We start from the raw sequence: 17,561 nt of genomic DNA on the forward strand, positions 1-17,561 counted from the left end.
AGTCCATGCTTGATCTCCTCCACGATGTCTCTGTTGTGCTTCATGCTGTCACTCACGTCGCGGGTCGAATGGCTAGAAATGAGCTCCTGCTCTGATACCAACTGTCACGGGGCTATTCAACAAGGCCCCTTGCGGCACTCGATGGGGTCGAGAAAGCTTACGAATGCAATCAACAACACACAAAAGGCAACAAAAAGGCACACAAATTAGTCAAAAGGCTACTTGTATTGCATTGATTGATGGTAAGCACAAGCACACAGTTCAGTGTCAAGGGGATCTCGTGCTTAACCTTTACACGCTATTGACTCACTCGACTATCTACCTCCCCTCAAAGAGTACGTTAAACTTTTGAGGGAGTGACAATAAGAAACATCAAAAAGGTGAAAATTCATATTACAGAATTACAATAATGCCATTGGCAATCCCCCCATACAAAATACATGCAATGACTCACCCAAGACACACACTTGGACACTCGGATGGCATGTTGTGGGCGTGGTGATGGCACTTGAAGGTGCAACAAAATGGTCACTTGTGACAATGTGGCATAAATTTCCAAATCACTCGATCTTGTAGAAATTGAGCATTAGCAGGAAGCTTAATACTAAGAATCTAAGAGGCGATAGTGGGCTCAAAATTTGAATAGATGAATTGAGAATTCCAGATACCATTAACAGAGTTAAGGAAAAGTAAGTTAAAACAAAACAAAATGATCATAAATAATAATATAAAGGTAGTTGGGGGTTTTAGAAATTTAAAAAACCACACAAAAGTAGGGTATCTAACAAATGGAATTGGGTTAGAAGTAGGTTGGTTAAAATTTGATTTATTTATTTTTGAATTTGAATAAGATCTTATTCATTAGATTAATTTGAATTTAAATGGAATTCAGATTACAATGGATATTGAAAAGTGTAAATAAATTAAACTAAAATTAATAAAAATATTATATAGTTTTAATATAATAAATTAAAAATGATTTTGATATTACCCTTAATAGGATCAAACTCAGATTCCAAACAGACAATCTGAGGAATCTGGATCTCCTGTCCACAAGAACTCTGCCCACCTCTACCCACAACACACTACCCCCCGTGAATTAGGAACATCTCCCCCTACATAATACTATGTAGAGGATGAGATGTTCTCCATGTGTGGCTGCGATAAACGTGGGCAAAGTTTGTGTGAGCAGGAGATCCACAGTCCAATTTGAGACCCTATGTTTTACATAAATTATCTTATATTAATTTAATAATATTTTGTTTTATTAATATTAGGGTTTTGATTTATTTTTGTTATAAATTCTTTACTTGAAAGACTCTAAAATAGGAACCCCATTCCCTAAGGGGAGGTTGAAATGGCCATTCTCCATATAGGAAAATTCCTTCCCAAAAAAGAAAAATAAAGAAAAAAAAATCGGAATCCCATTCCGACCAAACAGACGGTTGGAATCGGAATGGGCCATTTCGGTTCCGATTCCAAACACCTATTCCGGGAGCCAAACAGACTCTTACTCTCTTACCAAACTTGAAATTCCCATTAATATCGTGAGTCCGTGAGGGGCACGACTTCCTACACTAGTAAATACAATAGGGCGGCCGCGGCTCATATGGGAGGGAGAGACTGAAGAGAGAAAGAACCGATCTAGGTTCCTCTATAGTCCTTGGCTCACAACTTCTGAATTCGCGTTTTCTTCTTAACATTGACCAGACGAACGAACGCTAGAGAGAGAGAGAGAGAGAAAGAAGAGAGGAGAAGAGAGATAGCTTGTTGGGTCTGAGATTTTATTAGTGCGTTGCGCAATGATGGCAGTGCGCGTCCCGAAAAGCTTGCTTCTTGCATGCTGGATTAGTCTTCTTTTACCTCTGGGGCAAGCCGTATGGTTGAGCATTCCGAAGTCAGGAGCGAAGTGCGTCTCGGAGGAAATCCAGAACAACATCGTTGTCTTGGCTGATTACACCGTCGTCTCCGAAGACGGATCCCACCAGATCCCTCTCATCTCTTGCAAGGTATGACTTTTTACCCGAAATTTGGTTTTCTCTGATTTGCCCACTTTTTCTTTCTCAAATTCTCTTGTTTTGATGGGTTATGAGTAGGGCTTTTTAGGTACTTGCTTCTTTATATCTTAAACTGGTTTAGTTTTTTCTTTTTAATCCTTTTTGGCGAGAAGGTCTTAAGACTTAAGTCTGTATCTTGTCAGTTATTATCAGTTTCTGTTGAAAAAATTGTGACATGTTACAGTGGTATAGTGTGGTACATGTGAGTGGACTTTGTTATACTGCCAGTAACCCAAGTATGGATTCTTGAATGAGAAAATTAGTCAAAATCGCGATCACATGTTAGCTTCAACAAAGAATTCCACTCTTCTAGTTCTATTGAGTAGCCAGATCACATTAGGAAGGTGATAGAAGTATTACTATTTGCTTAATTTTAAAGAAAGAAAAATAAACCCCTATTTCATTCGGTTCAAGTTCACAAAGAGTGACTGATTCTGCAAGGCATACAGCGAGGTATTCAAACTAGTCATCTTCGCGTTACTTCAAAAAGGAATAGATCGATTTATTTGCTATTCTGTCATGAACCACTTGCCCTTTGCCACAGATCTAGAAAAATTGTTATGCTTTGTTTAGTCAGATGGGAATAGCCTTATGAACAACCTATCTGAATTTAACTTTCGTCATTATTGAAATAAGCTTATGAATCATCAGATCATGGATATCCCTGAATGTCTATCTGGTGAGAAAGCATTACTGTTTAACTTCTACCTCATTTCATTTTCCTATCTTTGTTTCTATGCATGTATATGTTCAAATTTTCCATATTCAACATCCCTTAATGTTCTCCATATACATATGGAGAATTTACTTTTGACTTTCCTTGTGTTACCTAGATAGACTGGTCTACTCATTTTTAGTTCTTATCGGCTGATAAAATGTTGAAGGATTCTTTGGTAGGTTTTAAGGAGGATGAATACTTTCTACTCACCTCTTTTTTCCATCTGGATCTCTACAACTTGTTCACTGACAATGAGGACTTATCATCTGGAAGGAGGTGATTGAGGCTAAGTATGGAAGAAGTGAGCTGGGATGGGATTCTAGGGAGGTGACTTCCTCTTATGGTTGTGCTGTGTAGAAGGGAATTGGGAAATCCAAGCTTGAATTTGAGAAAGGAATTAAAAATAGCATAGGAGAGGGCAACAAGGTCAGATTGGAATGATGTATGGTGTGCAGGGCTTTGAAGGAGTGCTTTCCTCAGCTAGTTAGCTATACAATATAGCTCAGGACAAAAATGATTTGGTGTAGGTAACTATGAAATTTCTAATGGTAGAGCTGTGTGGAGGCCTCTCATTACAAAGAATCTAAACGATTGGGAACTGTTGATGAGAACCGAGCTCCTTGTGCTTCACAGAATGCAGGTCTATGCAGGTCAAGAAGATGGGAGGCTATGGAAGTGGAACAAATCAGGAGTGCTCTCTGCTAGATCCCTATACGATCAGATTATGGGATCTTGAGCCTGATCAATTTCCCACTTCTTTAGTATGATTTCCTATTGCTTCTCCCTCTAAGGTGTTGTTCCTGGTTTGGACAAATGCTCTTGACAATGGACAATTTGATAAGGAGAGGAGTTGAGCTGTTAAGCAATACTTACATCTTGTGCAAGGAGAATCCTGAGACAGTCAACCATTTTTTTTATCCATTGCAAGGTTGTGCATGCTCTGAGGGGGTGGGTGAAAGGAAGCAATGAAGAATTATTGATTGATTTCCTTCTGAATTAGAAGTTTGGAACCTGAAGTGTCTAAGCTAAGAATGCTCCACTGCCAGTCATGTTGTGATGTGGACAATATAGACTGAGAGGAACCTTAAGGATGTATTTTCCCAGTGTACAAGTCCTTGATGTACATGGGTTTTATTAATATGATCTACTTTATGTTTTTCAAAAATAAAAATTAGAGTAGCATCCCAAGTTGTAAATGCCAAAGGTGAACTTGAATTATTGGAATGCAGAATAGCATGACATGCTTTTTGTTCATTTGATTCAAAGTACTACTTTAGGTCTAGGAAAGACAAAGCCACAGTCCTGATTTTTTTTATCAGTATTTTTTTTTTATCAGTACCGTCCTGAATTTATCTCCTAATCCTGTTCCTAGCTAGGCCATAAACTAAGGAATGGGACAATATCAATATCTATCCGCACAAGATGTTCTTACTGAATGGCCTCTAATGATAAAAGAAAAACAAAAGAAAAGAGCAAAGTTGTGTAGTCTCTAGAGGCCATTAGGTCCCTTGTCTTAAACATACGATTATCTACTAATTTTCTTCCACGATCTATAAAAATCTAACATAGATTATCAAACTGGCAGTGGTAGAACCAATGTATCAGATCCAATTTGTCTTCTCCCCTGAACCAACTGGACCTGAAAAATTAATATGGAGTATGCATGTATTGAATTGCTCGCTGTACCTTGCAATTTTCTAATCACATTGTCCACCACAATGCCATGAAAATCCTTTATGATCTTGTCCATTGAGCAACAGTTATGGTGATGAAGTTGATAATCAACTCTAAACTCCGAAGGCCTTTTCCTATCCATTGTGGTATTTTTCTCTTTATGTGGTACAAATCTGAGCCAGACACAGTGGTTGAACCTTTTAAGTGTCATTTCTCAAGTAGTCATATTTGACAAAAAAGTTCAGAGTTGATCCAATCTTTTCTACAAATCTTCAAAACCAGAAAAACAATAGTTCATGGCATCAACTCCAAGGATGGTGGAGTTGTACTTGCATAGCCAAGTTTCATACAAATAATTTTCAATTCATTTTTATCATGATATTCGATATCATAAAGTCATTTTTGATTTTTTATATTAATATCATATAATATTTGAAATATTTTTTATTTTAATGTATTAATTTTATTCAATATCCAATTGCAGTCCTAGTTTGATCCGAGTCTGATATGAATCCCACAGATAAGGTTCAATTTGAATCAAAATTGGATATTAGGTATATGATCTGTTTTGATCCAATCCATTTGCTAATTCTTTTAGAATTTAAAATTTCATATTCTTATATTGTAATTTATGTTGATCTTTTAAGTAGCATTTATTCTAGAAAGTGTCTCTCTTGTCTTGCACTTTGTGGTTCAGACTCTAGGAAATCCTTGCACTTCTTGCTCTTAAAACACTGGATCCCAAGCTGCAACCTCAATCAATTAGTGGTGCAACATGTGGCATGCATGACTGGTGCACACACTTGGATTACAACAATGGTTGAGGTCTGGTCAATTGGTTCCCAATCCCAATGCATTAATCAAGAATGATGTGTCTAGGTAGGGAAGATACAAGGGTTTCTTGGGTTAAACAGGTTTACATGGGTTGCGTTGGACCCATTTGAGCACACCAATTGCCACCACTATTTCTCACAAATTCCTTTGAATATCCTAACATGCTATTTGAAATAGGAATGACAATAATGATTTAACATATTTGTCATGCCATTCTTATCATATCCATTTGCTGGTAGTTAGGTTTAACTGAGAAAAGGTTGGGTTGCTCCATTGCAAACTGGGTGACCCAGGTTCAAATCTTGGAAACAATCTGTGTGCATGTACATGGGTAAGGCTGCATACATCTGTCCCTCTCCAGACCCTGCATTGGAGGGAGTCTCGTGCACTGGGACTGGGCTGCCCTTTGAGAAATGGTAAGTGTCCATCTTTGTGCCAATATAATAAATTGACGTGCCATTCTTTCTACCAGGCTCTAACCACAACATCTTAGAGATTTGGAGATGCTGCTACCATGGGTTAGTTTGTAGGTAGAAAATTTATCTTCCTTTCTTTGCTATGCATACAAAAGACAAGTCATCTTTCTTGTCTTTGCTTACAACCTTCTAGAAAGACACATGTTGCGGTTATATATATATATATAGGACGTCTTTGGACCTTTAGCAGTTGGGCTACTTGGAAATTATGACCCTACTCCATATAAATCTTCATATATTACATACCTCTACATCATAAAAAATAAAATCTCTTTTTATATGTTACTGAAAAAAATTATGAGATATGTATCAGTTTACTAGTATGACGGATTTCAGATGATTTTTTTTTTTCTGAAAGAATTTTCTATTAATTTGATAACTTTTGTAATCTTTACATCAGCACCACACACCAAGGGACTGTACAATGGGAATATACAAAAAGGAAAACCAGAATCAAATGGATTGACTGTTCATAAATAAACTCAGTCTCAAAAAAAAATCATTATATGAGATCCCCCTTTGTAACTTGTGTGTCATGAGTTCAATTTCCCCCTCACCTTCTTTGCTATCATATTCTTAGGACTTAATTTAATTTTCAAAAGTTGCAAGCATTTAACTGAACCCATATAGCCCAAAAGAGTGTTAGAGGTTGCATATTCCAAAATTACCAGCTATGAAAGAATGCTTGTATTAAGATTGGGAAAACACCAATTCACCCCAAATATTCCTTGGAATTTTACCTACAGCTTTCACTGTATCCAGCAGCAATGAGCATAACACATGCATTGTTGACTTGCACCAAATACTTTCTACTTAGATTCTCAATTGTGAAAAACTAGTCTACTGCTGCTGACCAAGTTAAGAAACTAACTTTAGATGGTACACAAGTGACAGATTCCTGAACTAGTGAAAGTGGCCTCAGTTGCTGATTCATTTGATTGAAAAAGGATCTTACAGGAAAATGATCCTGACATGTCCTAGACTATCTTGTTCATTTGGACAAGGCTTTACATCCTGAATTTTCTGTAGTAACTCAATCATATGCCTAATCTCCCAAACATTTAGACTTCTCATGAATTATGGATTCCATGCCCCATTCTTCTATTCATAAAGATCTGCTACATCCTCCTTTTTATGGGAAGCACAAAACAAAGATGGGAACAGCTCCATAAATGTGCAATCATTGTGCAATGGGTGCATCCAGAATCTGACCCTTGACTGATCACAAGTTTTACATCTGAACCCTTTTATGAAATTGTGATAAGGCTCCCTCTCTATTATGCGTACATTCATATGAAGCAGTGGCTTCCCCTGGATCCTGATATTCCTTGTGCCATATTTGGCTAAGATGACCTGCCTCCATAGGTGTCCAGTAGCTCATTTAGTTGCCAAAACCATTATCTGAGGAGAGTGATATCTACTAGTTTACTTTAGTTCACACACCTTAGTCTAGTTAAGCCAATAGCATTTAAACTAATCCTTCCACCCTTTACATTAGAAGTCCCTCTTATGCTTTTCAAGCTGTTTAGCGACAGTAGATGGTAATGAGAACATAGATAAGAAATATGTGGTGAGGGATGATACTATAATAGTACTCGTCTGATGAGGGTGATCTTAACCCCTTTGAAAAATACCTTGTCTTTCATGAAACCAGCCTTTTGTCAAAGCATTCCACCATGGAATCAAGATATGCATGTATTGTCAATTTATCATTGAGTTTTTTCTTCCGCTTGAGATATTACTTGCCCATCTTTGTTCCTTTGCATTGACAAAGCTTTATTCTGTTGCATACAAAAAGAACCTCTCTTTCCTTCTCTCATGTTTCTGATTCTCAGATTTTCAGTAGAAGGATTGATATGCAAAGAACATGAAAGCATTTGGTCCTTAATTCTTTATAAATATCAGTAGGAATGTCCCATAGATGAAAAAGTTTTAGTTTTATGAGCCCTATTCTCCACACTAAAGGCCTCTTTGGGAGGATTTAAGTTCAAATGTTTAAAAGAGTTAAGCAACACTGCAACAGTCTGATGAGCAATTGGGTTTTTCTGTCATTAAGAAAAGATGCCGATGGACGATGGTGTGTTTTCTCAGTAGTATGCTCTCTCTGTACTGAGTTTATTTCTTCCCTGCCATTGTGGTGGTTAATGTGCAGGGGTACACCTAACAAAAGTTTCTATTTGTTACTGAGGGGAAAAGAAGAATAAGAAAAGCATAAAAGGAATGAAACACGTTGAAAGGAAGAGCAAAAAAGGATATTGTCAACTTGTATGGTTTACTTTTTTTTGAATGGTAAATGATGTTGTCTTAAAGGAGGGTGACCTTCCCTCAATCAAAATAAGTACAAGGATATATGTTTCTGTATACATATATGGGCTATACATAGTGTTTTTACTACAATTGTCCCATACAATGCTATTCCAGCAAGTAGTGAAATGCTTGTAAGAAACTTCTTCATTAAACTCCTTGTTGTTGCAGGCCCAAAAGATGATTAGCCTTTCAATTAGTGCATCTATTTCCTTCTTCCCTTAAAATACTCTGCTATTCCATTCTAACCACAAGGACCAACACATTGCTGCCATGTGAACTGCCACAGATTTCTGCCCTTCCAACTCAAACCTTTTGTTGAAATGTATGCCTGTAAGAGGCATTTTTGTCTTTTTGAATATGGCTTTGTAAGTCTCTTGTGAAGAATCACTTAACAGGGGCATTTATGTAATTTGCACATCTATTACAAATGAAATAAAAGTTTAGGCCGATAAAAGAAAACTGGTTTGAATCTTCTTCCTTGGAGACCCTTTTTCTTTCTCTTCTTTTCTCCTTGTTCTCTACTGTACCAAGCACTTTTCCTACCCGTTTTCCTCTACTTTTTCACACCTTTTTTTGTGCCCTAGGAGTCGAGAACTTACTTCTTTCAATACAAACAGGAAAAGGGACTTAAAAGGACTGGTTGTCCCTTCGAAAAAGAGGCTTTAATGCCTCAGGTTAGTCTTTTTGAAGCGTAGTGGTGGTTTGCTAAGTCCTTACCTTGCCACAGTCTTAGCATGAAGACAGGTATGTGTACTTGATGCGGCAGTTCTATGACTTTTGTGTGGTGTGGGAACATCCTTCATATGGTGAATGGAGTATTTGGTACTCTACAAGTACTTGTGTGGCTTGATATTTAGTTTTTAGGGCTGGAAATTACTGTAACAAGATATTGTAGTCACTCTTTTTGGGCTTAAAGTTGTTGTAGTTAATTATCTTGACTTGTAGCTTTCTCCCTCACTGTTTGGTTTCTTATCTTGCCTATGGCCAATTCATTCATCAGGTGCCAAATCCTCCCTCCCTTCCCCCCTTTTCAACCACCCCACTAACTACTTTTGAGTCACCTTCAGAATCTTCCAATACCTATTTCTTTGGCTTTTTCAACCCCAAAAACTGTTAGGAGTTTTTCATTAACTGCATCCCTTGCTCAATTGGGTCTGACTACAAAACAGACGTATTACCTTCCTCATCCTTAGTTACTAATGGATTTCAATATTTTGTAACCTTTATTAATGATCGTTCACAAATGGCATGGATATATTTAATGAAAGCTCAAAATTGTTTTCTATTTTCCTCCCTTTTCATGTTGAAGTTTGGTGTATGCATTAAAGTCTTTTGTTTTGATAGTGTAAAGGAATATGTTCATAGTTCCTTTCAGACTTCAACACTCATGGTATTATACATCAGTCTTTCTGTTCACACACTCCTTAGAAAAATGGTGTAGTTAAATGGCAAATAAACATTATTATTGAGACAGTTTGTGCTTTATTATTTCAAATGGTTGCTCCCAAAATCTGCTGGAGTGATGCCATTCTTATTTCATGCCTGTAAGTTTCTTTGTTATTCCTGATGTCACCGTTGAGAATCTTTCTTATTTCTTTCAACGGGAATCCTCTCCTTCTGTCCCTCTTCTATCTGCTTCAAGTGATGTGTTTATTCCTCTTTCCACTCTCGAGAAGTCTATCTATTCAACCATCAAGTTATAGTGTACATTAGACGTACTCGAGGCTTGCACCAGTTTCTACGTCTTTTTACCGTCTTTCGACCTTCCATCAACATCTGAAGTTCTGAACTGATGGTAGATCCTCCTTGGTCAAACTTGATCTTACCATTGCACTATGTAAGGGCAAGTGTACTTGTACTAAACATCCGACCCCATTCCCCATTATTGCTCTCTTGTTGATTTATCTTCTGCCCAACAGAAATTTGTCTCTTCTATCTTCGGTTTCTATTCCTAAGTCTATTCAGAAATCCCTTGCCTACATGACTAGAGAAAGGCAATGGATGTCAAATTTCAGGCTCTCTAGTGTTGACCTTACCTCCTTACCTCCTGGGAAGCAGGCAGTAGGATGCCGATGGATGTATACATATACCATCAAGCACAATATAGTTGTCAAGGTGATGCCTAGGTGACGCTCTTGGAGGGTTACCTCACCCAAACGTCTAAATTTTTATATGCAAGACACTACATAATGTTTTTATATTTTTTATGTTATTAATAGTAGTGCAATAGCTATTATTATTCATTTGTGGATTTATAGTAACATTGTTATTCTTTTACTAGTTTCTTTTATTTTCTTATTTGGGTTCAATTGACACACAAGTTAGTGAAATAGGGGCCATTTGATAATGACTGAAGTTGATGAACTGAAAGACCTATTGCTTTGTCTATTAGTTGATAAAATAAATATATAGTAAAACTTTCAATAGCAATCAACCCAATTTCAGTTTCAGCCATTAATGAACCTACAACCTCCTTAAAAACTTGTTCACTAGAAGACAAAGCATTTGAAAGCAATAAGCTTTTCAGTTCAACATCTTCAGCTGTTATTAAATGATCTCATGGTCTTGAACCATTTAAGACTTTAAACCTGAATTTATTAAGTAAAAAACACCTTGAAGTTTATCTAATTGACACACAAGAACAATCAATAGGACTTCATCATCATCTTCTACTTCCTAGGACCAAAACACCTTGAAGTTTCCCTTCTTAATTTTCTTCTCATAAATATGTTGATTTTCTATCTTTTGATATGTGGTCTATACATATTTCATGAGGATTATGGTAATCATTAGTTAAAGATTACTACTTATTACCATGAAACCTAGGGAACGACCCTAGAATATATTGAAAATTCGTCGTGAAAAGTATGAAGCATAGAGAAGATGGTAGCATTGAGCGATTTAAAGCATGGTTGGTGACCAAAGGCTGTACACAAACTTACAGTGTTGATTACTTTAAGACCTCCCTAGTGGTTAAATTGTCCTCTGTACGAGTTATTATTTCTCTAGAGGTGTACATGGACAACCTCTAGGGTATGTTTCTTAGGGGGAGGTTGGAAAGGTATAAATTGTGCTAGGCTATTTATGGATTAAAACAGACACCACAAGCATGATTTGGTAGGTTTAACAATGTTGTACAAGAGTTTGGTTTCAAGTGGTGTGGAGTTGACCATTTGGTTTTCAATAGGGATACTACAACTGGGAAGATCATTTTGGTAGTGTACGTTGATGACATAGTCATTACTGGTTGTGATGTTGGTGGGATTAATGATGTAAAACAGCTTTTGCAATAACACTTTCTAACCAAGGATTTAGGTTCCTTGAAATATTTTTAAGGTATTGAATTAGCTCTTTCAAAGTGGGGAATCTTCTTGTTACAATGCAAGTATGTCTTGGGACTAAACTAGTTAAAACCATGGATCCTAATGCTGTGATGTTGGTGGGATTAATGATGTTAAACAGCTTTTGCAATAACACTTTCTAACCAAGGATTTAGGTTCCTTGAAATATTTTTAAGGTATTGAAGTAGCTCTTTCAAAGTGGGGAATCTTCTTGTTACAGTGCAAGTATGTCTTGGGACTAAACTAGTTAAAACCATGGATCCTAATGTGAAGACGACTAATAGTCAAGGGGAGCCATTTATTGATTCTAGAAGGTAAAGGAGATTAGTTGGTAAACTAATTTATCTCACAATCACCCATTTGGATATCTCCTTTAATGTAGAGGATCTAAGCCAGTTCATATAGAATCCCACAACCATTCATTGGGAAGGTGTTGTAAGAGTGTTGAGATATCTAAAAGATGCTCTAGGCCAGGGATTGCTATACGAGGGGGAGAACTAACCTAGGAGGGATATTTTGATGCAGATTAGGCAAGTTCCTTAATGGTTTGGAGGTCTACTATAGGCTATTGTACTTTTTTGTGTGTTAACCTCAACACTTTGAAAAGTAAGAAGTGGAGTGTGGTTGCTAGTAGTAGTTCTGAAGCTGAGTATAGAGCAATGACACACACCACATGAAAAATTGATTTGGCTGAAACATCTACTCTAAGAGATAGGCATTCCTATGGGAAAACCTATCAACTTGTTTTGATAGTTAGGCTGCTATACATATTGAATCCAATCTGGTCTTTCATGAGAGGACCTAGCATATAGAAGTTGATTGTCATTTCGTGAGAGAAAAGATGGCAAACGGTGATATTGTTACTCCGTATGTTACCAAAAGCTTGTGCTGCACTAGGATGGATTATATCTATAATGAGCTGGAGCCAGTGTTTTAAAAGCGCAAGGCGCAAAAAAGGTGCAAGGGCCATTTTGTGCCTGAGGCATAAGGCGAGGTGCGCGCTTTTTTGAGGAAGGCGCACAATTTAAAAAAAAAAAGCTAAAAATTAAAAAAAAATCAAAAAATGCAAAAGAATTCCAAAAAATCAAAAAATTATAAAACATAATATTAATAAAAATATAAACTTAAGTTTTGAAATAAATGTTTTTAAAAACCTATTATCTAAAATGAAAATACATAAACATAATATGTAAAGCATATTCAAATGAGAATTTAAAAATGAAATCAAACATATAAAACATTTTCAAGCATATAAAACCCATAATCTCTTTTTTTCCCAATTGCATCAAGTAGCTAATGTGACATATTACAATCCTAATCCTACGAGCTGCCTTTGTGCCACGCCCCTCGAGGCAAGCCCAAAGAAGTCCATGTTAGGGTCTTAAATTCTTAGTTTTCACACAAAAAATAATGATTTTATAGTTTTAATTGCTTTTAAGAAGATATTTTATTAGGATGAATGAATGGACAACATTACCAAATAGGGGGTTCTTGAAGCCCCCGACCCAATCGCCAAACTCAAAAAGGAAAAAGCGGCAAATTTTCAAAAGGCGAACGCCTGGGCTAAGGTGCAAGGCGAACACCTAGGTACACTAGGCGTGTGCCTTTTGAATGGGCTGCGCCTAGGACCTGAGTGAGGCGCCTACCCTAAAATGCGCCTCACCTGTGCGCCTAGGCGTGCCTGAGGCACACCTTTTAAATCATTTGCTGGAGCTTTATGTTATATATGCTCTAGCTTGGGGGGAGAGTATTGAAATGTATGCCCATAAGGGGCATTTTTGTCTTTCAAATATGGCTTTGTAAGACTCCTTTTAAGAATCACTTAACAGGGGCATTTCTGTAATTTGAACATCTATTACAAATGAAATAAAAGTTTAGGTCCACAAGAGAAGAAGACTTGTTTAATTAAATATTATTTTTGTTTCAATTTTATTGAACTTTGGAATTCAGATGTGACAAGTTACAAGGTTCAATAGGAAAAAAGAAAATTGAGTTGAAATTTCAATGAGTGTAAACTAGACCTGGCAATTGGGTCAGGTCAAAGCAATTTGAAGTCATTTTGGGTCGGGTTGGCAAAGGCTAGACCTAACCCTAAATATTCAGGTTAGGGTTGACCCATGGGTCAGATCGGTCAATGGTTCAGCCGCTTGGGTCAGCTGGTTTTTGACCAAGTCAACAGCTTTTACCAAAATATGGGTTTAACTGTTTGATTCAAACGGTTTGAACAGATCAACCATTCAGGTAAACAAAAAAAAGGGCAGCCCAGTACACAAGGTTCTTGCCATGCGGGGTTTGGGGAGGGAAATGTACGCAACCTTACTCCTATACAGAGAGGCTGTTTCCAAGATTTGAAAATGTTAGTCTAAAAACGCGACCCGACCTAGTTCATGTCTGCTACTTCAAGTCACTAGACAGGGGATCCTAACCCTCTTTTTTTAGGCCAGATGAGGTTCAAACACACTTTGGCCTGTTTTCCCAGGTGAGGGTATGGAAGTAGGTTATGGGATCTAAATGTTGTACATTATCAACCCACAAATTTAGGATATAGAGAACTATGTAACTCAGGCCACGGTTGGTAACGATGAATTTGCCTCTTTAACTTTGAAAAACTTACTTTTTAGAGGTAATAAGCGTTTGGGGTCATGTCCGAAAAGTTGATCTGAATGCCACTTTCAGATCTTAAACTTTAAGACCCAGGCCAGGCATTGAATGCGGTCAGATGCGTTTCAGACCTGGCTGAAAGTCTAAAATATCCTTTATATTTTTAATAATGACATATCATATCCTTCATATTTCATTACCATCAAACGAGAAGGGAGACGGTGATGGAGAACTTAAAGAAACCCTATAATGGAGGTGTCACCGGAAATCTCTCAAATCCCATTCTTCCCTCTCTCTCTCTCTCTAAGAATTCGAAGAAAGGGTTCCGGTCCTTCACGATCATTTCTGTTCAAGTTTCTCTGGTACAAAGAAAAAATTGTCGATCTCCACCTCTGTTGGCATGTTCTTCATCTTCGATCTCTGGCTTCGAGTTCGTCGTCGATCTCCATTGTCTTCTCTGCCCTAGTTGGCTTTGAGTTCGTCGCCGATCTCTATTGCAAGAGGCCTCACTATGAAATCCTGCCACCTTGGTTGCAACTCTCAGTAGCGGCGGTTAACACCCTCCCTCCCCCTCTCTCTCTCTCTCTCTCTCTCTCTCTCTCTCTCCCTCGCCATCTCTTCTCCACTCCCAACCATTGTCTTCTCCGCCCCATTTGGCTTCGAGTTCGTTGTTGATCTCTGTTGCAAGAGGCCTCGCTGTGAAATCCCGCCACCGCCATTGCAATGTTCAGCAGTGGCGGTTAACACCCTCCCTCCCTTTCTCTCTCTCTCTCTCTCTCTCCCTTTCCATCTCTTCACTCCTGACCATTGTCTTCTTCGCCCCATTCGCTACCTCTACAACTAATGTAAGCCAAAATATGTAAAGTTAATTATTAAATATTTTAATAGCTTTTAAGATTTAATTTTCTAATTATGAAATATTTTTAAATTGTTTCATAGACTTTATTACTATTGTTATTATTATTTTAATTCTTAATTTATAAATTTATGCATACTTTCCAATTTTATTCTTATTTTAATTAATTAATTATTAATTTTTATAATTTTTATTTGTATTAATTATTAAATGTTTTAATAGTTTTAAGATATTAATTTGCTAATTATTAAATATTCTCATTGCTTCATGGACTTTATTACTATTTTCAATATTATTTTAACTTTTAATTATTTATTTTTAATTTATAAGTTTATATGTATTTTTCAATTTTATTCTTATTTTAATAAATTATTTTTTATTTTTATAATTTAATCATATTTTAATATTATTTTTGAATTTAATAATTTATTTATATGAAATAGTACAAATTGAGCTCAAATTTACCAAATAGTCTATTTAGGGGTAAAATAGTAAAATCAAGGCATTTTAGATGTTAAAGGTTTGGTCCAAACACAAACAAGCTTAATATTCAGAGCCTCTAAAAAGTAGAAAAGCATTAATGCCTCTTTTCAGATTCCAGACACTTTTAATATCTTTTTAACTTTTCAGATTTCAGATCAGATTTATCAAACACCACCTCAGTCTGTTATTTAGAACATTGCAATTGCCATATAGGTGTGCTTTGCAAGTTATTTGTAATAATTGTTTTTATTTTCTAATTCCTATTATGTTACAATTTGTTAAATGTTTGGAAAACAAGCATACCTGGGGAGGATGGATAAATCAAAATACCTTGAAGTTTAATCCATAAGGACAAGCATACCTAGTGGACTGTGGACCTGCATGGTCTAGAACCATTTGCGGGTTGCACCTTTTGTCATGCCATTGTTTAATTGGCCAGAGAGAACTTGTTAATCAGAAAAGTTGGATGTGCCTTAAAAGATGAAATTTAGATCCCCTATACGGTTATAGTCCACCCTGCTTCTAGAAAGAGAGTCAGCTAGAGTACTTGCTGTACTTAAGGTTCAACTGAATGAGGTGTGCATACCATGAACCAAAGCTGCCACTTCTACAATGTAATCTGTTCACACCTATAAAGTCCTCATCAAACCTCTTGTAGACCTTCCTTGAATTATACTCCTAATTTCCATTAGCAAATGATAGGAACATGTCAAGGTAGCCATTGTGATATTAAAAAAACACTGAACTGGACTAAGATGGATTTTCAATTATTTTTCGGTACTTAAATGCAGATAGACTAGCAGCAGATTACATCTTTCAAACGTCATGTGCTTATTAATTAGTCTCGTTAACAAAATAAATTGAATAAACGTCAATGCTCATTCAGTGTACTTGTATTAATATTGTTGTGACATTTAAAGTTGCTAAAAGAAGGGTTTTCTTTTGGTTAGACTGGGATTACCTGAAGAGTATATCCAATCATCCTTTATTTGTTCTGCAACTTACTAACAGGCTTCACCATACCTTTGTTTTTTTTCTTTGATTTATTTAGGTCACATCACCCTATGGAAACATTCTTCATCACCTGGAAAATGTCACCAACGGTCAGTTTGCATTCACAGCATTTGAATCTGGGAACTACCTTGCCTGTTTTTGGATAAATGACCCTCACCAAGGAGCAGGGGCAAGCATTAACCTTGAATGGAAAACTGGAGTTGCAGCAAAAGACTGGGAAACAATTGCGAGAAAAGAGAAGATTGATGTGTGTGCTTATCCCTGTATTTATAATTTTAGGACTGTTCATTTTTTCTTCCTTAGTCTTGGACAATGTTTGCATGGATGCGTAAATCTTGTACCTTTGTTATACAGGGTGTGGAGGTTGAGTTTAGGAAACTTGAAGGAGCGGTGGAGGCCATTCATGAAAATTTGCTCTATTTGAAGGGCAGGTATTGCTTTTGTTGTGATTCAATACATCCAAACTTAGTTGCTACTGTCTATACAAGTTGAATAGCGTGTGATTTTTTTTCTTGGTTATTCGTTCACAGGGAAGCAGACATGAGGGAACAGAGTGAAACAACCAATGCCCGAGTTGCATGGTTCAGTATCATGTCCTTGGGCGTCTGCATAGTGGTTTCAATTTTGCAGGTGTGGCATTTGAAGCGTTACTTCCGAAAGAAGAAGCTTATTTAGATTTAAATATTTAATTGTATTCTGATGCAAAACTCACCAATATTTCGAGGGATGGAAGGTTTAGAACTGAGTTAGAACTTTTTGTATGTTTTTTTTTTTTATTTTTTTATTTTATTTTCTTAGTTTCTACCCTAGGGGGAAGTTTGTAGAATTCTGGGTTCTGGCCTTGTTGAATGAGGAAAATATGGTATCCCAAAGCTGCTGAACAAAGTGTTTACTGATCATATCTTCTACATGTACACTCAATTTCATTTCAGCTCGAAAAAGTTGAAGATATCCCCAAGATCATGTATACATTTATTACATTTAGTTCCATACTTGAAATTCTTGTCATTTAGTCGTTTTTGCTTAAGGCCTGAAATTAACCCATAAACTATACGCAAGACACGCGTTGTTTATCTAGTTTGTTTTGTAATGCCCATGGGATTTGTTCTGACATGCAATGGAATAGACCTGTGGAATACCAATGTTTTTTCCATGCCTTTTGACTTACTCTTAGGTCATGAGGTTCTTCCACCAGAGCTT

General features: G+C 36.8%; 1 protein-coding gene across 1 annotated transcript; it reads left to right on the forward strand.

The window, feature by feature from the left end:
• The first annotated feature begins 1,754 nt into the window (after positions 1–1,754).
• LOC104609652 (transmembrane emp24 domain-containing protein p24delta3-like) lies at positions 1,755–17,369 on the forward strand. The gene is made up of 4 exons (XM_010276014.3): positions 1,755–2,009; positions 16,399–16,608; positions 16,716–16,792; positions 16,892–17,369. Exons 1-4 carry the CDS (start codon positions 1,803–1,805, stop codon positions 17,034–17,036), a joined length of 639 nt encoding a protein of 212 aa, XP_010274316.1. The 5' UTR covers positions 1,755–1,802; the 3' UTR covers positions 17,037–17,369.
• The last annotated feature ends 192 nt before the right edge of the window (positions 17,370–17,561 follow it).

The sequence above is a fragment of the Nelumbo nucifera genome, chromosome 1, assembly GCF_055504915.1.
Source record: "Nelumbo nucifera cultivar China Antique chromosome 1, China Antique-T2T, whole genome shotgun sequence".
NCBI lineage: Eukaryota > Viridiplantae > Streptophyta > Magnoliopsida > Proteales > Nelumbonaceae > Nelumbo > Nelumbo nucifera.